Source organism: Notolepis coatsorum (assembly GCF_963971535.1).
Source record: "Notolepis coatsorum genome assembly, chromosome: 1".
Classification (NCBI taxonomy): domain Eukaryota; kingdom Metazoa; phylum Chordata; class Actinopteri; order Aulopiformes; family Paralepididae; genus Notolepis; species Notolepis coatsorum.
This window is the reverse complement of record NC_140165.1, coordinates 14,642,199-14,654,698: the sequence shown is the minus strand read 5'-3', so window position 1 is coordinate 14,654,698 and position 12,500 is coordinate 14,642,199. Positions and strand designations below refer to the sequence as shown.

Sequence of the window (12,500 nt, the reverse complement as noted above, 5' to 3'; positions counted from 1 at the left end):
CTGGCATCACTGCCGCAAACAAGTCATAACTCTAACCGGTGTTGTAGTCGAGTCACTAAATCTCGAGTCCGAGTCCCAAGTCACGAAAGAAGAGTCAGAGTCGAGTCCCCATCACCCTAGTCCGAGTCCGAGTCCAAGTTATCAAGGTTGAGTCCACTCCACTCTGGCAGTCAAAGAGCTGACATACAAATAAAAAAAGGTATGATATTGGAGATATTGGCTTTTTTACCGATACCGATATACCGATATTGTCCAACTCTTAATTTCCGATACCGATATCAACCGATACCGATATATGCAGGGTTCCCCCCCCAAAAAATGGAATAATTTCAGGTAATTAACATTACATATCTCTTGTTGTGGAATTAACACAACATTATGCATACTTTTGACAATAAATAAAATCAGAATTTGTTCTTACTGGCTTGCCTGGGTAAATAAAGGTTATAGAAATGTAAAAAAAAAAAAAAAAAAAAAAAAGAGATATTTTCCGATATCACATTTTAATGCCGATATTGGCCGATAATATCGGACATCCCTAGTATTTATCAATTAACAAGTCCGAGTCCTCGTCTGAACCTTCCAAGTCCGAATGCAGTCAGTGCTCGAGTCCAAGTCCAAGTCATCAGTGCTCAAGTCCAAGTCGAGTCACTAGTCCTGAAAATCAGTGACTTGAGTACTACAACACTGACTCTAACAATAGTGTTCTTCAGGGTTACATTTGTATGGGATGTAACCCCGATCAAGGCATGTTGCCAAAACCCGTTGTGTTTTTAATTATATCAATAAAGAACATTATTGTTAGAACTTCCATCCGTCTCCAAGACTCGCTGGAGTTTTCTCCCTTTAAGTCACGACCCGAGTTCTGTGTTCCTATTTCTGAAAGGACAATGGCTACATTCAGACGGCTTTTTTGCTTATAATGTGACTCAGATCTGTTTTTTTTAATAACAGTGTGAACAGCACAAATCACATGGAATCTGTTATTTTCAAATCTGATTTGGGCCTCTTCATAATGTGGTCCTAAATCAGATACAGGTCTGACGTGTTTTAATTCGCTGGCCTCCACTGCATTCAACTCATAAATGAAACCATATACGTGGATAATTATTGATATTCATATATCATTAGGGATTTTCATATCGGTGCATCCCTATATATCATTTATATTATATTTATATCTGGGGGGTGTCTTCATGAGCCATTTTTGGCTTCCTTTCGCCTCTCTCCTGCACAATGACTCGGGTAAAGTAAAAATATTACTGAAAGAAATGGTAACATTTCATTTCAATGACGCTTCAGATCTGACCTGCATACGGCAGGACGCCACTCATTTTCAACAAAGTTTGAGTTAAATGTCTACGTCCAGTGTGCAAATACAATGTCAGCATTTTCTATAACTGGACACACGGCCCTCCCCCTTCCACCGAGAGACACACACACACCTATATACACACACACACACCCACACCCACCCACCCACACACCCACACACCCACACACACACACACACACACAATCCATTCACCATTGACCTGTGTGACCTTCAGAGCACATAACAGACACAGTAGGGATGGGTACCTTTCACATTTGAACCGATACCGGTACCCAACGGTACCTTTTTTCGGTACTTTAGTCTCAAGAAATGTAATTTACCTACCTCAGTCGTAAAAAAAAAATCCAAACTTCAAATAACTACAATTTCGACAGTTTTCAGCTTGTCATTGCTCCGACTGCTTTGTTGTTGAATCAAGTCAAATCCTAGGTAAGCATATATTGTGCGTGTGAACGTTGACATGAAAAGAAAAAAGTTAAAAAAAAAAGCTAAAAAAAAATTAATACATTTTTTTTTTTTTTTTCGGTTTCTCATTTGATTCGATACTCGGTAGTACCGACGTGTTTCGGTTCGGTACCTCAAAAGTACCGAATTCGGTACCCATCCCTAAGACACAGACATCTCCATTTTGAGGTCACCTATCGACTGGCTGGCTGCTAGGCACCGGGCTCCATTTTGAGGTCACCTATCGACTGGCTGGCTGCTAGGCACCGGGCTCCATTTTGAGGTCAGCTATCGACTGGCTGGCTGCTAGGCACCGGGCTCCATTTTGAGGTCACCTATCGACTGGCTGGCTACTAGGCACCGGGCTCCATTTTGAGGTCACCTGTCGACTGGCTGGCTGCTAGGCACCGGGCTCCATTTTGAGGTCACCTATCGACTGGCTGGCTACTAGGCACCGGGCTCCATTTTGAGGTCACCTATCGACTGGCTGGCTGCTAGGCACCGGGCTCCATTTTGAGGTCACCTATCGACTGGCTGGCTGCTAGGCACCGGGCTCCATTTTGAGGTCACCTATCGACTGGCTGGCTGCTAGGCACCGGGCAAACGTCCATTCAAAGGGATCAATTGCTTTTTGTTAAGAGCAGAGTCATAATGACATATCACTTAGCTGGGCTCCGAATGGCCTGCGTCTGACCAGAGAGGTCTCGAGACGACATGTAAAGAACCGAATGGGGGCGGGGTATAGTGGGCGGCAGTAGCCGATTGGACACGGTCACTACTAGGGTTGCACGATACACCGATACTAGAAAGATAAGATAAGAAGATAAGATATTCCTTCATTGATCCCCTTGGGGGAAATTCAGGCATCATAGCAGCATGGGGGAGGGGGGAGGGGAGGTACAGGTAGTAGAAGACTACAGGTCATAGAATTATAGTACAGTAGTGTTGTCAAAAATATCGAAAAATCGATACATATCGATTCTGAATATTTAAAACGTTTTTTTATTTTATTTTTTTGTATAAGGAAGTTGCATTGTTCATTTCAATATCTGTAATAGTACAGTAGTCCACACACACACACACATGTGCATTCAGTTAAGTCGGAATATGACTGTAATACAAACAGTTCAGTTTGTCAGGTACATGCAACACAGATTACAGTGTTTACATCTGTCTGCTTGAGAAATACAAATTATTGAAGTGAGATGAACAGTTATTTTTAAATGTGTGATCTAAAGATAAACAAAGGGTTTTAAAAGTGTATTTATCTTCTCTTATAGTACCAGAGAGAAGCTGAGGAGAATCAACCAGCAACAAAAGCAAAATGTATTTAAAAGATTGAACCTTTTTCCCTGTGGTATCGAAAATGGTATCGAATATCGATACTTTTCAAGGTATCGTATCGAAGTTCGAAATTCCAGTATCGTGACAACACTAAATTGAATTAAAAAAAAAGGCAGTGTAAACAATATAACAATAACAATAGCCCTCTCAGTTATATTTGCCCTACAATAAATATAGTTACAATATATATAATCTAATAATCTAATATAATATAAAAATTCAAAAAATTCTGAATATATGCTCTGATGAAGTGTACAGTATACTCATAAGGTGCAGTATGCATAAGGTACTGTATGTCCGTATGTCACGTTATGTATTGTCCTTTTAGGTGGGAGTCAGACACACTCAGTGATGGAGGGTCCTAGTAGCTGGATGTCTGGCAGCGGTCCCTGCCCACTGTTGTGGAGCCTGATGGCCGCTGGTATGAAGGACCGGCCGAGGCGGTTAGTTGAGTGTCGGGGGGGGATACGAGTCTGTGACGATATCGCGATACCCAGCTGTTAAAAACGGTTCAATACTCCATTTTATTAGTATCGATAGATAGATAGCCTGATGCGTATTTTCTATTAGTTAACCCTTTCACTGCCGCACTACCAAAACGGTTAACCCTTTCACTGTGACAATATACAGAAGGTTATCCCTTTCACTGCCACACTGCCAAACGACGTCGGTTGTGTGATAGTAAAGGGTTAACCTTCTGTCGTGTGTCAGTGAAAGGGTTAAGTGGATGCGTGACGGGAGCATTCTGTGTGTATGTGTATGTGTATGTGTGAGAGAGAGCACGCTTTGCGTCGTGGGCGTGTGAACAGTGTCAGCTGAACACACACAAAGGCATAGGGAAAATAATCAGACATCATAATACAAAGTTTCTGAATGGACGTTTGGATTAAACCAAGTTGTATACAGTGATGAATTCTTAATTGACCTGCTTGGTTAAAAGAAAAAGTGAAATAAAGAAAGGGTTAGCTGAATGGGACTGAATCACTACGGACTTGTGATCTTATCCGATTTAGCTCTTTATTTTATTATCTTATTATTATATATTTGTATGTTCTCGTTAGCTTTGGACATTCTCTTCTAACCGTTACTGTGCCGTTGACAACAACATGATGGACCTATCTCAAGCCCTGCCCTCTTTTCTCTATCCTCCAATCACAATCACACAGTTATAATTCGACTGAATTAAATTAGCATTTGCAAACATAATTCAACGAATAAAATGTGTAATAAAATCTTTGCGATACACAATGGGCTACACTTTTGTTGAATTGTGTGTCATATGAATATATGAATGAATGAATGAATGAATGAATGAATGAATGAATGAATGAATGAATGAATGAATGAATGACCTAATAAAACATTTAAAAGGAGCTGTAAGTGGTATTTTGTTGTTCAAATAAGTGGTCTACGTGTTAAAATAACAGCTCTACATTCTGACAGTCATCACTGATATAGATTGCCTGGTCAGTAACATGGGTATCCCAGTCCCTCCACTCTAGAGTAAACAGAAAATACATTTCCTGGTATCCTGTTCCCACTCTATCCAAAATAAGAAATAGAAACTAGTTTTAAGCAACTATGAGCTTGAAACTAGTCAAATAATCTGCCAGTGCAATAAGCTAATTTGGCTTGGTAAGATTTAGTTAAACAAGTACAAATATCTAGGGTTCTCTCTCCTGATTGGATGAAGTGGGAATGGGATACCAACAATATTTTTTGTGTTCACTGTAAAGCGGAAGGACTGGGAGACCCATCTTACTGACCAAACACTGAAGCCCACCCTGCAGAAGTCTCTGGACGGATGCTACACCAGAATGCTGCGTGTGGTACTGAACATCGACCAGAACGAGCACGTAACTAACAAGCATCTGTACGGGGGACTACCGAGGCTGAGCGACAAGGTGGCATCCAGGAGGAGGAAACTTGCAGGTCACTGCCACCGACACCAGGAACTTCCGACTAGCAAGCTGGTGCTCTGGGAGCCAACACACGGGCGCGGACCAAGAGGACGTCCCACGCCAACATACGTGGACATACTGAGGAAGGACGCAGGTGTGGAGAGCTCTACGGAACTGGCCGGATGTATGGAGGATCGGGATGATTGGAATCTCCGCTGGCAAACCCGTCTGAAGACGACCAAATGATGAAACATCATTTGAAACTTCTCTCTTTATTAGAGAAGGCCGTCAGAATGTAGAGCTATTTAACATTTATTTTAACAAGAACACACCACTTACAGCAACTTTAAGGAGGCTGGACTGGATGGCTTACTGTGCCCTTCATGTGAGTCATGCCTCCCTTCCTGGCTTGATCACAGAGGTGCAGTTGAAGTTAAAGTGCAGTTGAGACGTGAGGAGTATTGATTGTGTCAGACTTCGGCTTCGAGTGGCCGTCTGCAAGGACCTGTATTTCTGTCAAGCGTGATTGGCCGATAGAGGATGCATTTTGATCTATTAACTTATAGTGATCGTTTTTTTGTGGTTGTAGTTGCAGTTTCATGGGATTTTTGTGCTTTACATTGCTAATTTTGATTCGATTAGAATTTAAAATGTATTGTCATCATAGAGCACAAGCACAGTACAATGAAAAGAAGTCTGGCATCCGACCAGAGTGCAAATGTAACAGTAAAGTGCACTAGTAATATACAAGGTACAGGTGATTAAACTGGGTATAAAATATATAAATTAGTACTACTGAGTAATAGTACTGTACAGAGTTGTAGTTAAGCCATTCATTTGACAGCTAACAGGGATCCTAACAAAACAAACAAACTGTACAATCATGTGGAAAAGGCAGCTCTCTGCTTATTCCACATATATATGTGGAATATATACATTATACATATTCCACTATACATGGTTAAGTCTACACGGTCCATATTCTAAACAATCGCAAATATTACAAGTGCACCTTTAATTTAGTAAGTATGTTTCTGTATCAGATACATGATGATGATATGATGATATGATACATTTATTTATATTGCGCCTCTAGTCTCAACCAATAGTTACATCGGCCCGGGGCGCAGCCCGGGAAAGAAGATAAACAGAAAGACAGGAACAATACGAAAACAGAAAAAATACATGCAGGCCAACCAGGCAGACAGAGAACAGACTGACATAATACACCTAGCTGTCACACTACAACACAAAACTGGCTCAAGGATCAAAATTTTCATTCAATCAATCACCGTGCAGATGGATTGATTGAATGAAAATTGTATTAACAGATTGCAGAATGGGTACAATACAGTACGGCTCAATACACACAATTGTTAAGGGGATGCAGACCAGAGAAAGACTTTCGTTTTGTTTACATGAGGGTCCCCCATTTAGGTGCAACTTGCTCCGTGCAATCCATTCTTTGTGGATCTAGCTGGTCTATCCCTTGCAATACATTTATTTTTTTTACTTTTACTTTTTAAAAGTAGAAACTTTTTGACTTTTACTCAAGTGTGTTTTTAGCCAGATACTCTGACTTTTACTTGAGTACAATTTTGAGACGGTACTCAAGTTCTGGGTACTTTTTACACCACTGCTGATTGGACAAGGAGTTCCTTTATGTAAGCTGGGGTACATATGCCTGATGAAGGAGGACATGTACCTGCATAGCGATTATCAATCAGAAAGCTAGGTGATGTGGGTTCGAGCCCAGCTCTCCACATTGCTATCAGCTTGGCTGGTCGTTCACACTAACACAATTGGCAGTATTAGAGGGTGGGAAAGCTGATGGGTGGGTCCTGGTCGTTGTAAACAGCGACTCCTACAGTTCGGTCAGGGCGCCTGCTCAGCGAGGATAGGATCTAAGGGGGGTAGTGTGATCCTTCCACACGTTACACCCTCTCAGTGAGAGTCCGCGCTGCCAGGTGAAAAGAAGCGGTTGATTGGCTAGACGTGTGTCGGAGGAAGCACGTGATAGCCTCCACTCTCCCAGACCGACTGTGGGGGGTAAGTGCGCAGCGACCAGGAAGGGGATTGGGAATTGGCATAACGACTAACATTGGGATGGGAGAAAAACAGAGGAAAAAGGAGGAAAAAGGAGGGAGAAAAAGATATATAAAAAAAAAAAAAAAGCTATGTGATGGGCGGCTGATTGGCGCAGTGGGCAAGGCGCTCGCCTCTAACGCAGGAGACGCTGGGTTCGAGCCCAGCTCTCGGCGTTGCTACCGGCTGGCCGGTTGTTCATACTAACACAATTGGCAAGTGTTAGAGGGTGGGAAAGCCGGTGGGTGGGGATTTGACGTTGTGGACAGCGACTCCTACAGGTCGGTTTGGTGACGCCGGTGCGACGGAAGCAGGAAGTAGCGGGGGCAGCGTGAGCCTCCCACGTGCTACTCCTCGCCACTGAGAGTTTGAGCTGCTGCGGTGAAAAGATGCGACAGGCTGCCTCCTCGTGTACCGGAGGGGACACGTGATGCAAGGCTTCTGTCCTCACTACAACCGACCAGTGGGAGGCATAGTCTAGCAACGATCAAGACAGGGGAGGGGAGAATTGGATATACGAAATTGGGATGGGAGAAAAAGTGGGAAAATGGGGAGAAAAAGTGGATTAAAAAAAAGAAAGCTCGGTGATTCGCTAATCCTCTCAACCCCTCGCAGCTCATTGGTTCCACATCCGAGCTGAAAACAGGATTTTCGATGCTCTCAAGTCCTCCTGCCCGTAGTAGCTTAACCTCTCGGATAATTAATAGTGAGAGTTGGGAGTTGGAGCCACAACTATCAAGCTGACACTTTCCTCGCTAGTCCCGGGATAAAACTCCCACCAGAACCTTCTCTCTCCTGTGTCTCCCTTACTCAATGCCCCCCCTCCCCCTCCCCCAACTCAACCCGCCGACCCTCTTGTCTCAGTAAAGACAAGACATTAAAAAAACGGATAAGAAACAACATCCTTTTTTGGAAACATCGCTAACCAGAGGGTATATTTGCGAGGCAGTCAAAGTATTTGCTTCTGCATTCAAGTCCATAATGAGACACTAGAAGACAAGAGGGAAACTGCGATGCCATACGATTTAGCCTATTGACTCTCGTTATTGACGGTCGTGCCCTAATAAGTACTTCCTGGAATAAAGCCATGCATTGTGTTTTGGAGCACATCGGGTAATACTAGTGTGTGTGTGTGTCTGCATGCGCGCATTCATGTGCTTGTGTGTCTGCCCGCCCGCTACACGGAGGCACCGTTCTCGTGACCCGAGGCGGGACACATTCACCGGCACCAGAATCCTAAATGAAAGGAACCCTTTTCTCACTCTCCGGATGTTAGTAGCAGAGAGCTCTCTGACACTGTCTTACCATCACTAAGCGTTTTTTTGTGTGTGTAAAGAGCTCACACAAACACTTTACGGCCTCATAAAGTCAGAGCCCCCTTCATGGGGAGGTGTAGTCTGACGTCACTTTGGACCGCCCGCAAGGTCCACCCGTACAGGGATTTATCATTGGGAAAATGGATTATCGGCTATTGTAACAATTCGGCCTCATGAACATTGGAAAGCTTTCAATTTTTGCACAAAATGAGTTCCCTTCTATCACTAACATTATTGTTTAAGCATTTTTGGTTGAAATAAAATCTGACGATTTTATTTTACGATTAATTGCGAATATTTTCATGTTGAGATATAGATTGTGGATGAATACACACAGAAAGGTACACTATGCAAATGTTCATGCTTTATTTGTTTTAAACGAGAAGATTTAGAAATGGGCAATGGGGAAATACGTTGCAATTTTGTGAGGTGGACCGGCCGGAAACAGTAATTACGTAACCACTACACCTCCCTATTGTCTACGGCGCAGCTCCGTATTGTACATCCCAGTGACATCACAGATTAGAGGGTTCTCTCTCTCTCTGATTTCTAGCTTTAGGAGAGAGCGGTGTCTTCACAAACGCAGACCAAATCGTCCCGAGGCACACGGGGAGAACATACACGAATACTTAAACGGTGCTGTTAAGTGTTTTTTTTCTTTGTTAAGATAAGTTGTCTACGTAGGCGGCTGGGTAGCGCAGCGGACTAAGCGCCTGCCTACCACCGCAGAGACACTGGTATCGAATCCAGCTGTCAGCGGTACCGCCGGCTTGGTCGGTCGTCCCTACTGACACAATTGGCAGTGTTGGCGGGTGGGAAGCCGGCGGGGTGCGTATCCTGGTCGTTGTAAACAGCGACTCCTACAGGTCGGTCGGGGCGCCTGCTCAGCGAGGGAGGGAACTGGGGGAAGTAGTGTGAGCCTCCCACGCGTTACGCTCCCCCAGTGAGAGTCCTCGCTGTAAGGTGAAAAGAAGCGGCTGGCTGAACCCTCCCTAGACCGGCAAGTGGGGGGCAAATGCACGCAACGACCAGGAAGGGGAGGGGGGAATTGGCATAACGACAAAAATTGGGATGGGAGAAAAATACAGAAAAAAAGGAGAAAAAGTAGATAAAAAAAGATAAGTTGTCTACGTGTTAAAATAACAGCTCTACATTCTGACAGCCATCACTGTATTGTATATTGTATATATGTACTGTATATTGACTACTTACTTTTTACTTACTTCTTAATGACTTTTTTTTACTTACTTTCTTTTTGCTGTATGTAGCACACTCTCAGGGGCTCATACAGAAACAAGCATTTCATCATAAAGTATTCTGTATTTTGTTGTGACTAATAATAAACAAACTTGAACTTGAAACGTGAAACATCCGCTTCCACTCCGTGCCACATCCTCAAGTCAAGTCAAGTCAAGAGTTTTATTTGTCACGGCATACAAGGCATACAGTGAAATGCGGGTGGTCATGCCCGCAGCGATTGTGCAATAATACAAGTAATAAGAAGACATAACAGGTATAATGTACATAAAGTAAAAAAAAATGCATGGTAAAGAAGACACGCTAAGGTCCTGCGATAGTGCAATACAGTGTTAAGCTACGGATGAGGCACTGGGTCTTATGTAAGATACAAGATACAAGAGTTTTATTTGTCACGGCATACAGGTATACAGTGAAATGTACACTACTATACAATACTATACTATACAATATACAGTTATACTATATATCCTTATGCTATCTTGCTTTATTACATGGCGTTTTCACATTCGCCGAAATGCTCGCTTGTGATTGGTCCATAGCGCTCATCAGAGGTCCGTTATTACTCGATAACGGACCTCTGCCGAACAATAATGACCGCTGTGCGCAGCTGTTCGCAATCAAGCCCACTGACACACTGCATCAGTGCAGCCAATCAGACACACCTGCCGGCTGCACTGACAGCGGAGTGTGTGTGACGATGACAGCGGAGCCAGAACAGAACTGCGTCTGCATTTGATCTCGTCTTGTCCATGTAAAATGAATTAGGTATATTGTTAGTAAGTTAGCCATGTAATAAGCGGGATAATGTATAGCCTATACTCGATCATTGTCCCAAAATAATTGACCTTCACTGACGTTTAAAACACCTCTGCGAGGCGCCTCGGTATTTTAAACTCCGCGTCGGTCAATTATTTTGCGACAATGACCTCATAGCTAGGGATGCCCCGATCACGTTTTTTGCCACCGATACCGATCACCGATCGTCGTGAGCCATATCGGCCGATACCGATCCGATACTGATCGTTTTTGATTAAAAAGAAATTAAAAATTATTTTATATAAAAAGTTTTTTTTTAATAAAATATATATATTATATAATTAGACTTGTACTTGTATTATCTGCGAGACATCGCCACCACGCAACAAGTCAAAATGCTCGCTATCTGCAAACAGCTCCACTGTCTGTGTGTACTCTAGTAGCCCAGCTCCAAAAAGGATTCTCCGGCGCTGCAGCGGGACCCTATTGGTAACGTTATGCTTTGGTCATTTCACATTCAGCAAGCCCTCAGCTCGAATACGCATTAAATCAATGTTATAAGACATTGATATCAAGAGCTATCTGTAGCTACTGCTAGCCGGCTAGATGACGTTAAGACAGAACTTTAGTTCAATGGGACATTTCGTTTTGAACAGTAAACTAACGTCAGCTAACGCAAGCTACCGGAGGTATGAACATGGACTACTAGATTTTCTGGATCATTTGTTGATATCAGGAGCTATCGGTAGCTAGCCGGCTAAATACCGTTAGACAATGCCTACTAAACGTGAATAGTTGACTGGGTAATTTTGTTTAAACAGTAACGATAGCTAGGTAGCTAACGTTAGCGCAGGTCGAATGCACTACAGACTCGAGCAGAGGAGCCGCACCTCTTTGTTTACAAACTCTACACGGGGGCGGGCGGGGCTAGGGAGGAGGAGCAGTTTGCAGGTCCTGTGCGTCTGAGACAAGCGAGTGAGATATCCACTTGATCAGTTTCCGCGATCGGCGAATATGACTCATTATCGGAATTCCCCGATCGCATATTTATACTGATTATCGGCCGATAACGATCGGTGGCCGATCGATCGGGGCATCCCTACTCATAGCTTATACATTATCCCTTACATATCCATCTATTACTATACAAGAACCACTCCCGTTCTTTTTATCTTTTTTTTTAAGTGACCTTTTCATTTTGTACAGTGACCGTTTGGTGTGAGCGTGTGCAGCGTGTGTGTGTGTGTGTGTGTCCGTGCTAAAGTGACTGTTAGTGTGTGAGCGTACACAGTATGTGTGTTGTGTGTGTGTGCTCGTGTGTGTGTGTGTGTGTGTGTGTGTGTGTGTGTGTGTGTGTGTGTGTGTGTGCTCGTGTGTGCTCGTGTGTGCCTCCTCTGGACTCACCCAGCGTGTCCTTGAGGTTCTTCACCAGCGAGCCCTTCTTCAGGCCGCTCTTGCGCTCCACGTAGTTGGACGGCACGTAGCCCGTCTGGCTGGCCGTGTTGCGGACGCGCCACCACGTCTTGGAGTCGTCCAGCAGCCAGAGGCGCTCGTTCTTCCGCAGGTCCAGCTCCTGCTCCTGCTGGGCCTGGTAGTCCCACTTGGCGATCACGACGGCTTCCTCCGTCATCTTTCATGGAGTCGCCCTCCGTCCGCACCCCCCCGCCACCTCCCCTGGAAGGCAGACAGACCGACACAGAAGATGGGTCAGACGGGAGGAGGAGGAGAGAGGTCGAGGCAGGTTCAGCGCTGCGATCGGCACGCCAATACACACATGCACCATGAGTCGATTAAGGGAAAGGAAGAGGGGCGGGCAAGGGCTATCGCCTGCGCTTTGTAGAGAGAATGTGTGTGTATGTGTATGCCTGAGTTTGTGTGTGTGTGTGTGTGTGTGTGTGTGTGGGGGGGGGGGGGGGGGTGGGGGGGGGGGGCGAGCAATTGCGTGTCAGACTCAGGCAGCTGTTGTAAGGCATCTTCCTGTATTAGAAAGTCCCTCTTGGGTAATACTAGAGTGTGTGTGTGTGTGTCTGCATGGGCACATTCTTGTGCTTGTGTGTC

General features: G+C 44.2%; 1 protein-coding gene across 1 annotated transcript in view; it reads right to left on the bottom strand.

The window, feature by feature from the left end:
• The window catches only part of nck2b (NCK adaptor protein 2b), an 82,036-nt gene that overhangs the window by 34,963 nt on the left and 34,573 nt on the right, over nucleotides 1-12,500 (bottom strand). The window contains exon 2 of the mRNA XM_084330835.1: nucleotides 11,847-12,116. Coding sequence (XP_084186961.1) covers nucleotides 11,847-12,072 — 226 coding nt within the window. The 5' untranslated portion in view covers nucleotides 12,073-12,116. The remainder of the gene's footprint in view (nucleotides 1-11,846; nucleotides 12,117-12,500) is intronic.